The sequence below is a fragment of the Ammospiza nelsoni genome, chromosome 2 (genome assembly GCF_027579445.1).
Source record: "Ammospiza nelsoni isolate bAmmNel1 chromosome 2, bAmmNel1.pri, whole genome shotgun sequence".
NCBI classification, from domain to species: Eukaryota; Metazoa; Chordata; class Aves; order Passeriformes; family Passerellidae; genus Ammospiza; species Ammospiza nelsoni.
The window spans coordinates 30,471,872-30,489,789 of NC_080634.1; the positions used below are offsets into that span (position 1 = coordinate 30,471,872).

A 17,918-nucleotide genomic window follows, 5' to 3' on the forward strand; every position below is an offset into this window, starting at 1 on the left:
AACCAAGGAAAGCCATTTTGAACTACAGAGATCTCTGTAACTGTGTTATGTGTTTCATACCTTCTGTCTGCCTTTACCTTTTCACTCAAAAATTAAATCAACAAGCTTGAATGGGTAAAGAACAAGGCCTCAAACTCTAAGACTTTTTCTGAAGAGACTTTTAGGGCCATATTTCCTGAAAGCATGTTTATTTACAGTGCTTTCTTTATGAAGACTGTGACTACAGAATCACCTACATGGAAGCTGAAATAAACTTCTGATAATCATCTAGTCCAACCTGCAGCCCATCCCAGCAGTACTAATCAACACCAGATAAGATCTGATGTGCCTAGACAAGTATTCTAAACTTCCAAGGATGGAGACTCCATTTCCTAACCTGTATAATATGTATGTATACAATGCAGTTAAACTCAGACAACCAGTTTTTGGGCAGGCTTTAAAGGACGGGGGCAAACTCAAGCCTTGAAGTCAGATACAAAGAAAAATAATACAGCAGGGAAATATGCTATAATGAAACCCAAATGTTAGCAATTCTAGTAAATCTCTACTGCTGGGAATTGTAGTGGTTTTCTTCTAACACCTTTTATTCTGTATGAATCAAGAAAAGAAGATCTGCACATTCTCCTCCAATCGATACACAAAGATAATGTAGAAGATGGAGTACTCTGAAAACTTATCAAAGAACAGATTATTTTCAGTACCAGTGATAAGGATAAGGGAACTAACAGAACCGGGCCTGCTGAGGCTCCAATGAGTTTGCGACCATGTCAGTATTCCCAGATTTCCCCAGGTGTTTTGCCCATACCATACGCTTCTTCAATAAGAGCGCAGTAAGGATTAATGCCACTGCCGCTGCGTTTGGACTCCTGCTCTCCAAGCCTCAGGATGTTCTCCAGCCCATTCAGAGCTACTTGCACAATCTTGGAGTCCATTACTGTCAGGAGGTCACAGAGTGGTTTGATGCATCCCAGTTCTACTAAGTACCTGAAAAATATCACATGGAACCCAGTAAATTGTCTGCAAAATTATAATTGGTGTAGCCATTTAAGCACTTAGTATGAAGGTCAAACAAATCAAAACAATCAATCAGATGAAGTATCAACTTGACTGGAAAAATTAGGGAAATTAAAGACATCTATTTCTATCCAGTCAATTCTGCTGAAACAATGAAAATAACTTTAAAATTCTTTCTCTGTCTCACTTTCTCCATATAGCTCTGAAATAATAATTTATTTTTTGTACCATAAACTATATTTCTATAATGGTAACTTCTAAATATTTTCTATAAAGAGCAATTAGATTAATTTAACATGCTTGTGAAGTCTTTATTTTATACAAAACTGCATATAAGCATAACGTACCGGTATGAGCAAAACAGGAGAAACAATGCACGTGATGCCATTGTCCAAGGGGCTGAGCTATTCCTCTCCAGACTGTTACTGCACTGTGTTACACTCTACACCCCTCAGAAGTTAGTTTAAAACCTGCATTTAGGTTTTTTTTTACATAAGACAAATGGTATAATTATGTAAATAAGTATTACAGCTGAAATACTTTTATGATCTCTCCCTGAAGGAATGAAAGGCCCATTCATAACAAGGCCATGGTCTCTCTGGATACAGCACTGAAAGCACAGTGAAAGCTTTCTCAGTTTCTAGGCCGATAGTTTGTTTTCTTGCACAAACACTAACTCAGCCTATTGCATTGAAAGATTTAAAGCACTTCATACTTGATCTGTTCAGCAGAGCCTCCCGATGTCGCGTTTGTGATGGCCCAAGCAGCTTCCTTCCTTGTCCGAAACTCGGCCGTTTGCAAAATATTTATAAGAGCTGGGAAGATATGGGCGTCTATGACTGTCTGCAAAAACAAATGACATGGCAGGGTCATAATAAAAATTAGAAATAACTTCTTTGCCCTGAGTTAATGTGCATGCCCAACATAACACATTAAACAATGAAATGTCACTTCATCAAACATCAAAACTGATAAATCAGTTTTCAGCTTTACGTTCAAAACCTTAGTTATTGCTGTGGTCTGCTCTCATTCAAAATTCATTCAAAAACGCATTCAGAATCTAGCGACTGCCATATCTAATGAGTTACTTAATCATATCCTGACAACAAAAGAATGCCATAGTTCCCTTATTTTTCCAGGTAGTAAACCTCTCAGCTATTAAGTCAGTAAACCATTAAGTCATTAAGATCCCTTAACTTCATAGGCCTCTGTGCCATTATACATTTCCAGTGCACAAGACAACAGAGCAAAGTTGCTCATGTAAGAACTGCTCAAAAGAAGCAACCACCTGATGAAAAGACAAAGCATTGATGGTTTGGCAGTAGGGTTCTCCTGCTTAGCTCAACAAAGTGATAGAAGCCAAATGAACATTTGAGCAGCAACTTCAAGTTTCTGGTAACTCCTTCTGAAAACAGCCTTTTGCAATAAGATGAAAATTAAACCAGTTTTGTTATATACCTATGACAAGGATTTGAAACATTTTGATAAGGATCATTCAACCAAGCAAGATCTCAGGAATACTTTTTTAATCTATCACTTCACAAGCATAAATCATCACAGAACTAACAAAGAAAAATCCAAAGAAAGCCAAAAAGATCTTTTGCACAAAGCTCTGCAGAAGAAAACAGATTACATACAGCAAAAAGCTACAGTCAGTTCATAGTGTGAATGGCTAACCTGGTAAAAATAAAACAGTTGTTTGATACTTCTTTTATCCTTCCTGTTTGTCTGGGCATCCACACTGCCTCTGCTTCGTAAATCCTATACAGCCTCTTAGTTGTACCAGCCAACAGGCCCACGAACACTGCCTCCTATTCTAAAGAATCCCCACTTCTGATACAGCAATCTGGGGTCCTAAAGGAAAACTATTATCTCCATCACGCCACGTTGTACTGCATTTGTACATTGCCAAGAATATTTGAAAAAGTATCCTTAACTGAAATTTTAGAACATGACTGCTGAAAGTGATTGGTCATAAACAGGAGCCAGCTATTTAAAAAAATCAAAAAAGATAAAAGGAAGTATCTTTAAAAAGAGATGCATTTTACCCCCTCATGTATTTTACTGCAAAAAAATCTAATTAATTTGTGAAATTATCACTGTAGGGTATTTGGAACATGAGAGTATCTGCTTCATTAAGGTTATCAGATCAAGGACCTTTCCAGCTCAAAGGCAGATACAAATAACAGGAAAGTAATAAATAAAACACTCAGTGACACAAACCCAATAGACAAGGGATAAGGAAACAATCACAAAGAAGAAAAGGGTTCAGTCACTTACTAATAGGTCATTAAGAAACTAGAGGCAGAGAGCCAGCCTGGACTTTATAGCTGATGACAGGGACATGTGCATGTTGCAGCTTGAATTGCTGCTAGCAAAGTCCATGGTAAAGAAGCAAAAAAGGCTTTTGCATAACATCCATAGATGTTTAATTCAGCCACGCTGTGAGACGTTCTCCTCTCCGACATGCACTCCCCCCCAAGGTCCCACCCTCTCCCCCCAGGGGCCTCCCAGCTGACCTTGGTCTCCAGGCAGTATCAAGGTGAGGCCCAATCAAGGAAGAGGGAGGGAGAGCCTCAGGAGTACCTATATTCAGGCATAGGAACTGGGGAAGGAGCCAAGGGGGTGTAACTTAGGAGAAGCCCCTCCAGGGCCTCCACAAGTGCAACTGTGCAAAACTTAATAACAAATCTTTCCTTAACTATTTTACCACATAACCCCTCTCTCTGTCCCACCTGACCCTGTAAAGGTTAGGTGCTAGCAACTGAGCACGACTCACTTTGGGCCAGGAACTGGACCAGACCTCAGGAGAACCCCTTGTGTCTGTGGGGCCAGCAGCTGCAGTGGGTGGAGGTGTCTCAGCAGCAAAATGGGCCATGAAATCAGGTCCCATAAAACGTGAATTTGGGGGCAGCAACTGGTGTCGGGTCTTGGATGAAAGGGTCACCTGCAACTGCAGCAGGTGAAGGTCTCAACATCAACCACTGGGGCAGGATCACAGCCCATAGGGCCCATGTGCCTGGATGCCAGCTACTAGAGGGACTGGAGCAAAGCTTAATGAAGATCCCAGCACCTCAGCTGCAAAGGAACTGCAGGTCACACAACCCATTTGCCTGGGCACCTGCCGTGTGTGGTGGGGGAATTTATGTTATCCCCAAAAGCAGTGGTGGGTATGGAAGACTACAGTGTACTTAGATTGCTGGCAAACTGACTGAGTAGCAACTGGGAGGTCCAGGATCCGGGCAATTAAGTGGGAGAAACACAAAAGATTGTTACTGTTTTTCTTCAGGCTCAATCAACTTTGAACTCATTGCTTCAGTGCCTGAATGCTTCAGTTCAGTGGGTAAAATTACTCTTCTTGAGAGTGGAGAAATACACACTTGAACCCTCAGAAAGAACTGAATCCCTATCTCCCATCTCTTGGCTGAGTGCTCTTATCTCTATTTCTATTGTGTAAAAGGCTATGGGGACCTTGCTTCGTTTCTGCTCTACAATGAAATTGGCTGTCTTTACCCAAGCAGAACAAGTTAAAGCACCACAATGAATCACAGCCTCTCATAAGGCACTTCTCTGAAAGAGACTGACTCAAGAAGATCATTACCAGTCAATATACTTTTATGTTTGCTGCTGCCTGACTCGCAATATAAGTGTTGCCATCTCACCCTAGCATGAGTCTGAATGAAAGGTTCTCAACTCTCCCCCTGTAACACCACAAAGCTTTTCCACTAGCAGCCTCTCAAAAACAATTGAAACTCTAAGAGCTCAGGTTTAAGGAAAAAAAAACCACATTAATTAGGTGAGAAAATGATCTGCTTTAACCTTAATATCTTCGCTAGATTTCAAAAGTCTAGTTAAGCTCAGCAAGGGAGGAAACAATATAGTACCAACACAGAGTAAGTGCTAGGCACCATCTGTATTTACACCCTATGACTTGCAGCCTGCCCACAGCAGTTACTCTTGAAAGCACACTAGAACACCTAAGGATTCCCATCTCGATGATATTTTATGGGGGAACAACAGTTACTGTGGAAACAGGTCATGTTTCCCTTTCAAGTAAACTTCTTTTAAGTAATAAAACAGTAAATGCTAAAACAGAATTTGATTTAGTGTGGGGGGGGGGTGTTGTTTTTTGGTTTCTTTTTTTTTAAGAAAAGCAAGCCTCAGGCAGAGCAAAGCCCTAAAGAACTGTGGCAGGATGAGGCACATAAAACTTCTAAGGACTTAGACTGGCTTAATTCAAATTACTTTACTTTTTTAGCATTCCTATAATGTGTGTGCCTGATATGGAAGTGTGTTTAAGACCAAAGTGTAGTGCATAGAAAATGCTCAAGATAAGTATAGCTTTCAAACAAAAGGAAGAGAGTTAAGGGATTTCTGTTCAACAAGAATTTGAAAAACATGAAAGAAATAAAAACATTTTAGGCTGCCACTACTAGGCACAGAGGTGCTATCTACAAAATGCATTAGAAATCTCTTTTTTGCATAATAGGCAATCCAAAGCCCATCCTTTAATACATTAACACTCAAGTTTTTGCCCAGCTGCATCCATTGGTATTTGCTGGAACTGAACCCCATCTGGAGTTGTAATTACAAGTCTTTCTGAAAACCAAAACTGATTTTTAACTGAAATTGAATTTTAATTGAAATATGAACTTTCAAACTTAATTTCTAATGCTCAGTACTTCAGCAAACCTGACGCTCACTTCTTATGTGTCAACTTTTCTATGCTTGGTTTGGGGTGTGTATGTTGTTTTGGTTTAGGGGGGTTTTTTTAATAGTTGGTATCCCAGTGGTGTAGTCCTCTAGGAGGGTTGCCTATCTCTTGGAAACACTCCACCTGTCTTATTTTAATCAAGTTTCTTCACTTCACAGGACTGGATTTTTAAAGAGTGAAGCTAGATTACAAAAATGAATTTTTCATTACACCTGCATGGATGTTTCATCAAAATATGTTGTTAGTTGTTGCTAGGGAGGTCTTCAGCCATAGTATAATAAATTCATATTCTGAGCCCCGTGAGAATCTGCTTCTCTCCCTTTGGGTTCCCACACCTAAATCACTTGTGATGTGCAAACACACACACACTTTTAGTGTGCACATGCTGGCACCACATGCCCACATATCATTCATCACATAAATGTGAAAGCAAACAAGTCTTAGACTGTGATATTTTTCCTGCTCCTGCAACCACTCACATTACCTTTAACAAATCAAAAAACAGTCACCATATAATTGGCAGCTGTAAATACAGCCCTGCTGCTCTGATCTCCCCCTCCTGGCTGGAAATTTTAGTTCTCAGTGACTTCTTTTCCAGTTACCTTGTTTATTTATTCAATTTACAACTGCTTCATAAAAAACTTAGCAAATGTTTGTAAGCTGAAACTACTTCACACTATGGCATGGGTACAAAGAACATTGCCTTCCTGGAGTCAGAGAGGAAGCACTTCAGATCTCAGTTCTAATGAACCTTTATTGTTGACACAGACACCTAAGCCTATCCTCCAAGCTGTGTTTGAAGCAAACTTCTAGCCAGTTTACACAAGGCTGTTATTGCCATCAAGAAGAACCTACAGTATAATGAGCAGCACCTTGTTGAGCTCTCTCCTGCTTTTAGGATCGGTCAATCTTAAAAAAACCAAAACAAAAAAAGAAAAAACCAAACAGACCAACCAGCCTCCCAAAGGCAGCAACACACCACTGACTGCTGTGGGTTTCAGCCACAATACAGAAATTAAAGGTACTCTAGCTCTGCTGCCCTCAATGTGGTCTAAGGTATGCAGAAGCCTGAAAGTAGATTTTGTACTTAAACACAAAGTCAAATCTGAGAGAGATTAATCTTTGACTTTCTCTAGTCTGCAAACTAATATGACCTTGTCAGCAATGCAGTATTTTGCTCTTAATGAATATACTTCTTAAAGTCCTACTACCACAAACAGCATTATAAGATTCTTAGGTTACTTATGCCAACTACGACATAAACGAAACACACTGTGTATTTAAGGTAACTTGATGCCTGTATAAACCACAGCTCTGTATGAATCATGTAACTTCTTTTCCATGTCCCCAGCACTGCTTTTGGAGTGGTCCCCAGTGGTCTTTTTGGAGAAGAGTCTCTGACAAACCTGAGCTTGTAACTTTCACCACATTTTGTAAAAATGCATTTCATTCCAGAGTTTTTAAAACTGTGACACACAATATATCATTTGCTACATTTGCCCATGTCACTCTTCTGCAAGGTTAAGAAACTCTGGAGGAGGAAAAATATGGCACAGATCTTGTGGCTACCATGCCTACCCATACTCAGACTTCCAGATGTTCTTGTGAACATTTAAGGTATGTTAGAAAAGAAGTGAGAAGTTTCTTAACCTGTCAAGAGCAGAGAACTCCTATGATGTCTTCACTGTCAGACATGGAGGATTGTGTCTGATGTACTGCCCTCCACAGCTTTTCAACGGGTTGCGGAGTTAAGGCACAGAACATTTTCTGAGGTATGTGATAGCCTTTCATACCCTTCAGAAGGGTCCACAGTCAGGATTAAGCTTCAGTTGTGCCGTTCTCCTTCTGACTCCCAGGAAGATGTAGTTCCCCTTCTCCCTGACTGGGGAAGCTATCCACTGAAGTACAGCAAAGCTGTATACAAACTAGGAAATTAACAAACAAAAACTATACTTAGTGACAATCACGACTGCATCAGGATATACACATCCACCCCAAACCTTGAAAGCACAGAAATAAAGAGGGGAAAGACTGCTGCATTCCACCACACTTTTCTGTTGCCTAGGCACTGTTGATAACACACTCTGAAAGGCTTTCACTTCCACCTTTGGTGGGGAAAAAACCCCACACTTCCTGTGCTTTAGGAAGAGCCACCAAAGAAAGTTCAGCACACACTTCCACACATTTCATGCATGTTAATTTACAATGCCTTAACGCTAGAAAGAGTTTAGTTTTTGTGTTGGAGTGCAAATCTAATAGTGATAGGCTGCTGCCTTATCTTTTAGAAATGGCAGTGAAAGCCTTTGGAGTGTGCTACCAAACAGCATCGTAGGCAGTATGAAAGTGGAGATGAATATAAAAGTCCTTCCCTCTGACTTTATATTTCTATACTTTACAGTGGGTGGATGGAGGGAGTGTAACCCAATGCAGTCTTAGACAACACTAAATATAGTTCTGTCTGTTAATACTGCTTAGGTAAAATACCTATTATATTCATCAAAACATTTTAATGTCTTCGTGGTGTGCAGAAGGGATTGCTAGATTATGGCTTGAGCGCTACCCAAAGTTCCACAGCATTTCAACATCCCAACTGTTCTGAAGCAATAATCCACTAGTTAGATCAGCTGGTAACTTGCAAAAATGTGGGTTACTATGCCAGGCAGACGTGAAAAAATTATCATACGCTGAAATCATTCTTGTCTGATTTCTGGCTAAAGATTGCGCATGTTCAAAATGCAGTGAACACCACAGAGAGCGGAACAGATCTGCTCCAGTTTATGACCTCTAGTAGCAACTATTGAGCAATTTACAGGGACTGAGAAGAAAGGAAGGTAAATAATTTAATTTAGAGCTGCATCTAGTATCTTAGTATCACAGAATTCCTTCTGTAAGACCAGTTCTCAAGAAGTAACGTTTTAATTTATCACAATGTGAAATTCATGTAAAGAAAGGAAAAAAAACCTACCTCAACTCACAGATGAAACAGATTCACCCATGAACTTAACTAAATCAAGTATTCATCCCAGATGGGAATTATCCTTTATCATCACAGCAATTAACAACAGACTACACTTTTATTCTCCATTTTAGCATGTGACCATCTTCAAGAAACATTTGACCAAACAGCATTTTTAACTTCAGAAGTCCTTTTTGTTAAAGTGCTTTTCAGCTCAAATGTTTACAATGATTTTGCCATTAAATAGGAGTCGTCTGAAGTAATACCTCAAAGGCATTTTCAAAGAAATTCAGATTTATCAGCTCTGGAGCTGAAAGGAGGCTTCCTCACATCTTGTATCTCACACAACATTCTCTGGGTTGAGACTCGAAGCTAAAGAATCAAGGGTCCTTCTGGAACTTGTTACATATCTGTGATGGTACTTTCAACACAAGGTGATCACAATCACACCTGCAATTGCCAATTTTACTTCCAAGAAACACTGACTTTGAGCTCTTCAATCAAGCATGTTGTTAGCACTCTCCACTGTGCTTCACTTCACAGCTTTCTCTAGTGAGCCATTTTCTGCAGTTCCAAAATCAAGGCCTCATGATGGACACAATTTACAGTATGTCACCGTTACCAGGATATTTATATCCCACTCACAATCAGAAACACTGGCTTTTAATTTAATTTTTGTCAGTATAGGGTATATATACTTAGAGCAGTCATTTTTTCACTACAAAGCAAGTGTGAGCTTGGAGTCTGAATGCAGATAGATTACTCTGAATGGGGCCTGAGGGACTCCTAAATGAAATACAGCTTTCACTTTGGAGAAAATGCTTCTTAAATTATTTTTCCCTGGACCTGCATAACACATCAACACAGTTCCAACCTTTTCTGCGACATATCCTAAGGCAGCTACTTTTAAGCTGGATTCTTTTAAACCTACATGTATTCTAGTGATTTGTTTGACACATTTTTCTTCTTGATACAAGACTCCTGAGAAAGAGAACTTCTATGCAAATAATCACAAGTATTTTTCTATGCAGATTTAAAGGGCTTTTTTTGCACTTTTAGAGAGCTGCTGCTAGAAATGACGATTCGATACTAATGGCTCACAGCATTAATTTCCCTCTCCTTTCTGACCTCACCTTTTCAAGTCACCATGCAATTCCAATCTGTTCTCAATAGAAAGGCAGCTGATCTGTGATAAAATACCCCAAAACATTTTAAAACTGCCGAACACACACATGCATAGACTAATGATTTTGTTCAGGTAGATGAGGCAAATTCTGTTTTAACAAAGGAGATATTATTTTGTCCTTACTCATTTTCATATAAAGGGCATGATAACAGTTTAGAAGACCAAGGATTACCAGGGATACAGATAAGACTCTTCAGCTAAAGCCTCACTTGTGCCTGAGTAGTGAATACCAGGTGTATGAGTACTGTGCAAACAAGGACAGGCATCTACTCCTACACTTGAAAACAGGACAATGTGGTACAGAGAAGTTACAAAGAAGTTACAGAACTGAATACACTACTGAAATAGCTTCTGGTGCACTAGAATTCAAGTTACTTCTAGGACTCTTCATAACTGTATCTTCAGTAGATCAAGAATAAGAAAAACAGAGATACCAAAGTTTTGAAAAAATGCTCTAACAACAAACTAGTTTCCATTATCACTTCTGATATGTCTTTATGGAATGACTTGTATAGGTATCCGGCTTTTTAAAGCTCTTTTTAAGTTTGGAACATCCCTGTACAATCACACATCCTGAAACAACCCTCCAACAGACTTGAGAAAAGACACAAACTTAAGACAATATATTTGGTAGTACTGTTCCTCAGAAAATACTATTAGACTTTCCAGAAAAAGCACAAATGCCCTTCTAGAGAGAAAATACTGTATTTCGAAGGTGGGTGTTGAAGAGATAAAGAGCAAAGAAAGAAGAAGAAGAAACACAAGAAATACAAAGGCAAAAACATTTTTACCTTGGTATAAGCAGCAGTAACTACCTTCTGGGCACTGCTACTTGCACAGCCATTACAATTGCTGATGTGGGAAAAAAACCAGTGGTACAGTTGCTGATTTCACACAGCACCTTTTGTTAGAAATTCAGCTAATCCACAGATTAACACACAAACCACAATAAAAGCAGAATCAAAATTCTTGGAGCTCTACCAAGGTTAGATTGAGTAACCATATCATTCTCTGTATCTGACAAAAAACATGACCTCCAGCAGTAAAAACAAAATCCTGACCAAGAAAGCCAGAGCAAATACCACTGCAAGGGGTTCCTTTCCTCACAATCCCATTTCCATCTTAGTCATATCTTTACATCAAACAAGAAGGACCTACAGAGCTTTCCACCTTTCTAAGTTTTTGGGTTTTGCCCACTCATTTCCTAACATAAGGATCTCTGAATGTTAGATGAGCACTCACACTCATTTTCAGGAATTTCAGGTATCTTAGCAAAGACTGAAGTATCTTTCACAAAGGTATTAACCTTATCTCCTATGCCTTCTGAGATGAAGCCCTTACTGAATGTATTAAAGCTTTATGCTTGCCCCTTCAGCAGCTGAATGTTCTTTGCAGGGGAGAATGTAAACCAAAAAGATTTCAAGTGTCGCCTGCAAAGGCTGTAATACACTTATTCCTCAGGAAAATTATGCAGCCTTTTCATAGTCTCATGCAAGTTTTCTGCAAAAAGAGAAGTAACTCCACCCCACAGGTGAAGAGAGTTAACCACTTCATGCTAATTCTGGTCATACAGAATAAGTAATCCAGAGTCACCATTATAAGAGCAGCAATCAGGCTGCCTTCCAAGGAAAACTGAGGCAACAATGATGCCTTGGCTACTTTTGCCAATATATTAAGAGGTTTGGTTCACTTTCTGTGTAAACATTGTTTCTTCCAGGTTACATGTAAGACAAATATTTCCAGAGTTTAATATTTCTGACATTTATTACCATTCCTCAAAGAATAAATGCCTCCTGCCAGACTTACAGTTACCTTCTGCAATCTCTGAAAATACTTTATGTATCCAATAAGGGGGAAAAATAATTGAAAAATGTAACCTCAGAACTAAATTTGATTTACATGAGACTGTTATTCAACTGCCTTGATAGAAATACTTGTATTTATCAGATAATGCCTGGTTTCAGGGCCAGGTAGGATAGGGCCATGAGCAACTTAATCTAGTGAAATAGCTTGGCATCCCTGCCCAAGGCAGAGGGGCTGAAACTTCCTAAGGTCCCTTCCAAACCAAGCCTTCACGATTCTATCATTCACTACAACCTCTTTTTCCAACACTTCTACAAAAGAGAAGGAACGAGGCAATGCTCTTTGTATTGGGTTTGCATGGCAATGTTTTGGCAGCAGTTGGGGGAGCTACAGGACCAGCTTCTGAGAAAAGCTGCTAGAAGCTTCCCCCCTGTCTGACAGAGCCAAAGCCAGCTGGCTCCAAGACGGACCTGCAACTGGCCAAGGCTGAGCCCACCAGAGACTGTAACAGTAGTTCTGTGATAATATTTTCCCCTTCTTAAATGAGTTCTTGGGCAAAAGTAATTGCAGCCAGAGAAGAGAGGAGTGTGAATATGTGACAGAATCAGCCCTGCAGACACCAAGGTCGGTGCAGGAAGAAGGGCAGGAGTGCTCCGGGTGCCAGAGCACAGATTCCCTGCAGCCTGTGGTGCAGACCATGGTGAGGCAGGGCACTCTCCTGCAGCCCATGGAGGTCCGTGGGGGAGCAGAGATGCACCTGCAGCCCATGGAGAACCTCACACTGAAGCAGGTGGATGCCTGATGGAGGCTGTGACCCCATGGGAAGTCCACACTGGAGCAGAGCCCTGGTTGGACTTGTGGCCCTGTGGAGAGAGAAGCCCACCCTGGAGCAGGTTTGCAGGTGGGACTGGTGACCCCAGAGGGAACCCATGCTGGAGCAGGCAAAGAACTTCCCTCCCCGAGGCGGAAGCAGCAGCAGAAACAACCTGTGAAGAACTGATTGTACTCTGCACTGCCAAGGAGAGGAGGAAAAGAACCAGGGATAAAGTTAAGTCCACAAAGGAGGGAGGGGTGGGAGAAAGGTGCTTTCAAGATTAATTTTACTTCTCATTATCCCATTCTGATTTTGACTGGTAATAAATTCCAATAATTTCTCAAATTGAGTCTGGATTTGCCTATGACAGTAATCGGTGAGTGACCTCTGCCTGTCCTTAACTTCAACTCATGAAACTTCCCTTTTAGTTTCTCTCTCCTGACCAGTTGAGAAGAAGAGTCACAGAGCAGCTTTGGAGGGACACCTGACATCCCACCAGGTCAAACCACATCCCTGAAAGACAAGCAAAACATTCCCTAGTACAGCTGTTCTTGAACAAAACTCCATATTCAGGGAAAACAAAATATATTGAGCTGTTTCTTCTTCATCTAGCCAAAGACTTTTCTCTGAGGAAAAGATATTCCATCTCTCATTTATACCACCTGGAGACAAGTCCTGAGAATTCTTCCTGATGGCTGACACTCAGTCCAGACTCAGAACAATGATTTGATCTTCTGGAGCCTAATTGTAATGACTGACGCAAGGGAGTGGGACTCATTTGCTTCTGTGTGCTACCACTTAATATGAAGGGATTACAACATTTAGTGTAACCAGAAAGGGCAAATACCAAGACATGTTAGATAGTCTCTATTACTGTTCAGTTCTATAAACAGCAGATTTATATTTGGCTAAGCATACATGACTATAATGGGGCATTGTAAGGCACATTTATGGAAATTATAAAAGGAATTATAAGGAGATATTAACAGAAATAAAGTACTTTCAAATGTATGTCTGTGTCCAATGGTGAAACCAAGAAATATGTGAAATTATTTGATTCTCAAAGTTTGTAGCCTATTCTTTTCATACTTGAGAATTTCTGTATCTTTGTCAAAAGCACAAAGCAAATTATTTAAGATGAAATTTTCTTGAGCTTAGCCATGTTTTGGCATTTTCTAACATGACTGTCTTCCCCCCCTTATAATGTGTAGAGGATTAGAAACTTAAATAATTTGAATTTGCAGATAACTGGGCCACTGAAATATTCTAAATACACACAGTAATATACTTTGTATGCAATCATATATCTGTTACAATGCATTCACACAAATATGCACTTTATGCACAAAAAAAGTCACCTGTGTTCCTTCTAGTCTGCAGGACAAAAATTACTGATCATAGCTGAAAAGCTTACCTGGATCTGGGCTTTGTTTCCAGCTGTTATATTAGATATTGTCCAGCATGCTTCCTTTTTGATAGATTCTTTTGGGCTGCTTAGCAAGTGCAGCAAACTCTGCAGAGCTGAACAATTCAGAATTACCTGAATACAACAGGAAAAACAAAACAAAACACACCATAGAAGAAATTTAGGATAAAGAATCACAGGAAAAAGGAGTACAATGTCTTGAAAATATAAAAAGCATACCCCATTAGATGACCACAGGTTTGTTTTTTTTAAATACTAAATATACAAAAAAAAAAAAAAAAAAAAAACCCACAGCAAGAATTGAATAAATTTTGCAGGAAAACTAGAGAGCAAAACTACCAAGTTTTTCAGGTTAGAGGCTACACCTTCATAATGATTTCAATGTCATCTGAAAACAAGACGATTCTAAGCACATTATGATGAAACAACAATAAAATTATGGTACTTTCCTGTATTTTTGTACAATTGTAAGCACCAACTACTTCTGTTTCCACATCTGCAGGCACTGCGGTGCAGAGTCTGACCAGTGTTGTATGCAGTGACATTATGAATGAACAATTCTTATTTAAAAATTTACAAAAATTGCAAAAACCCTGCAATTTTACAGTGGAGAAAAATTGCAACAAAATTTCCTTTTCCTAAATGACCAAAGTACAACAGAAAACACCCCAGACCTTGGATGTTACAGGATAGCACCCTTGATGATGTCATGTGTGATAGTGAAAGACTTTTTGACCTGCTAAAAGGGCATAACATAATTCAATAAATGAAAAATGAACAATCTTTTTTTTTTTAATTTAATTCTAACTTCCAACAATGAAGCCAAAAATTGAGAGAAAACACCAAGAAGCACAGTAGTTTTGCCTTGTGTGGCAAAAGCAGCACCTTGGAAAGAACAGTGTGGTACAGAATTTTACAAGAAATACTCCAGTCAAGCTGAATCATGGTCATGACGTCTGATTATGGAATCTGAGGACTTAATTCCCTTGCTTGCATCACTCCATAGTCTCAAATTCTTTATACTCCCCACTAAGATTAAAATAGCAAAGATTATGGTTCAGGATTTTATCAGGTATCTCCTGGGACAATTTTTTTTCTTCACGCATACTATCCCATGGTTTTAGCCATGTTCAAGCACTGCCAATTGTTATTGGCTGAAAATGAGAGAAAAAGTAAAAGCAAGTTTGTGCCCCAAGGTTTTACAGAGAACAGTTCTTGAAGAACTTGTACATTGCATTCATATTCAGAAATGTATCAGCTCTCAAAGCTGGGCTCTTCCTTCTAATTACTGACTTTTACATGCATCCTGTATCACTTTTTAGCATCCAGCACAATCTGCAGGCAGGACTATCAAAAACTATCCTACCTATATAAGTTCTCTAGAATTTTAGGAAAGCTCATGGTATAGTCCTTGGAAAAATTCATGCACAACAAAAACGCTTAAACTATTTTTAATTAAAATCTAAGATTTATGCAGTATTTAATAACCTGTATTGCATATGAATTAGTGATCCCTTGTGGTTTTATCTTTAACAACATTATGAAATCCCACCTCAATAATTCTTTATGACTGATCTGCAAAACAAATGCCACTGAAAAAAACACAACAATGCCTCTGCAATTCAGCTACACAAACTATATTATAGCAATCAAAAAATCATGTTATCTTCCTCCTAGGAATAAGATACTGAAACAGTGCCCTGATGCTGTTAACTCATCTTTAACTCTGGTCTCAGAGGCACAGACCTACAGAAGCGTCCCAGTGACAGCCCAGTGCCTCTGATACACCAGGTTTCCTGCCTTCCAGTTTAAATCCAATACAGGGGTGGGAGTCACTGCCTCCTACCTATGCCTCTCAAAACAAAATGTCCAGACACAGCTACATACCACCCAAAATATGACCAGACATTTGTTTTTCATCATAAATACGATGTATTTTCATCATAGATATGATAGATTCATCACAGATTGGCAGCAGCACTGAATGAGACAGGCCTTTGATGGCACTACCAGCATACATCACTCAGCACAAAATTCAGCCTAAGAGACAGATTTGCTTTAAATAAACAAAAACATCCCACCCTTGAGAGCATTGCACAGCTGCCCACAAATCCCAGACACAGCTACCTAAGAACCATCACCAGTTCAGAACTAAACAGAAAATCGGAAAACCACCACACTTTGAAGCAATTAGTGTCATCAACCTTCACTTTCAATCTTCAAAAGGAACAAGAGGAGGTACTGGTGAACAGGTTACCACAATTAACAGAAAGATGAACTGCAGTGCAACACAAGAGAAAGTTCATCCATACCTGGGTCTGGATATCATCTCCTGTAACAATGTTTCCCACAGCTCGTAAGGCAGGAGATACAACTTTGTAGTCATTATGCCTAAAATTGACAAAGAAGAATGTAAGTATTAACCTTCTTAAAGCATCTCCAGCTTCACATTCTCAAGGAAGGAACATTTATCAGCCAGGGGATAAATATGATTGATAAATATGACTTTCACTACCTAAATCAACTCTGATTTTAAACTAATGGCAATCTTTCTAGAGTTTCTAAATATTTAGACTTTTAGATGTCATGCAGCAGCATAAAAATAAAATATTTAAAGAATAAAAGTATTTCAGAGTACTTCCAAGCATCCTTGGGAGGAAAAAGTAATTATCTTTAACTACAAAATACACTTAATGTAGTATGCACAAAGGCCATGAATGAGACAGAAGAACAGGGATAGAAGTTCTATGTTTAACCCATCAAACCCTGCTTATTATGTTCCATCATCATATGCATCCCCTCATCTTCATTGTTAAATCAGAACTGGACTAGGAAAGGTGAAGTAAGGAATTTTTTTTCTCAAATAAAAACTTCTTTATAAAAAGCTACTTAGAGGCAATATGTTCCATTCATTAATCCAGCAACACATTTGCTGTAACATTAGAGGCCTTAATTGTCTTTTTATTGACATCACTGAAAACCATTATTCCTTGTTCTTTGGCCATGTCCTGACCTTGGATCGGAAGCAATGGCTTTGAACAAGGTCAGTCTCTGTGACCCCAACTCTCACAGCTACACTTTACTGACCAAAGTGTGCATCTACTCTTCTACAGTAAGGGTTGAAGAAATCATTTGTATTTCAAGCCCCTGATACTGTCAATATCTTTGGTATCCTTTAGGTAATTTCCTTGTTAAGTAACTATAATATGGACTTCAATGACACAAGGAAAATTCCAATGTATGTTATAGATTTTACAAAAATGTATCTCTTAGGAAACAGCAAAATTAGTACAAGAAAAATTCCATTGATTTTGTTACTCATGACAAATAGAGAACACTGAACAGACAGGTAAAATTAAAACTCAAATCTTGCTCTTGGGATATCACAACATTTCAAGACCTATTTAATTAAACTCCTTATTGTTATAATCTTGATGTCAGGGAAAAGAGTGACGCTTGCTTGCAACAGATTTCTTACATCAGCAGTTCCACAAGTCTTCTGCAGACTCCTGCATCAATCACAGCCTGGATTTTATCATTTGGGCCATCAGACAAATAGGACAAAGCCCAGCAGGCATCAGCTAATACATCTGTATCATTGACAAAGAGCAGCCAGGAAAGCACACTAAGACAAGGTGAAACCTGTAAGACATAAAGAGCAGATAAATAAAATTAAAACGGCCAGAAGACCTATTATTATGTCAGCTGATTTTATATGTCATTATTGGATTTGGCACTGGCATCTTAAGATTCAATACTCAGATAATTTCAGACCTAGCCAGCACTTCTGTGCATGACTGTAGCTATACAAGCATGGAGAAGCATGTCTCCAGAAAAGCAGCACAGCAACTCTTCAGCCTCTACAGAACGACTGCCAATGAAACTCAGACTTGTCCACTAAGATGTTACTTGTTACTAAGATTTGCCAGGTGCTGCTCTACAGCAGCCAAGATGTGCAGAATTTTGTCCTGCCATGGGACAGTCATCTCCAGTACACGAACAGTA

At 39.2% G+C, this 17,918-nt stretch overlaps 1 protein-coding gene across 1 annotated transcript in view; it reads right to left on the reverse strand.

Annotated features, from left to right (window-relative positions):
- Positions 1–17,918, reverse strand: part of KPNA1 (karyopherin subunit alpha 1) — a 57,568-nt gene that overhangs the window by 10,668 nt on the left and 28,982 nt on the right. Inside the window, exons 9-13 of the mRNA XM_059492555.1 lie at positions 17,392–17,555; positions 16,226–16,304; positions 13,902–14,027; positions 1,730–1,857; positions 806–984 (exon numbers count right to left, since the gene is read on the reverse strand). Coding sequence (XP_059348538.1) covers positions 806–984; positions 1,730–1,857; positions 13,902–14,027; positions 16,226–16,304; positions 17,392–17,555 — 676 coding nt within the window. The remainder of the gene's footprint in view (positions 1–805; positions 985–1,729; positions 1,858–13,901; positions 14,028–16,225; positions 16,305–17,391; positions 17,556–17,918) is intronic.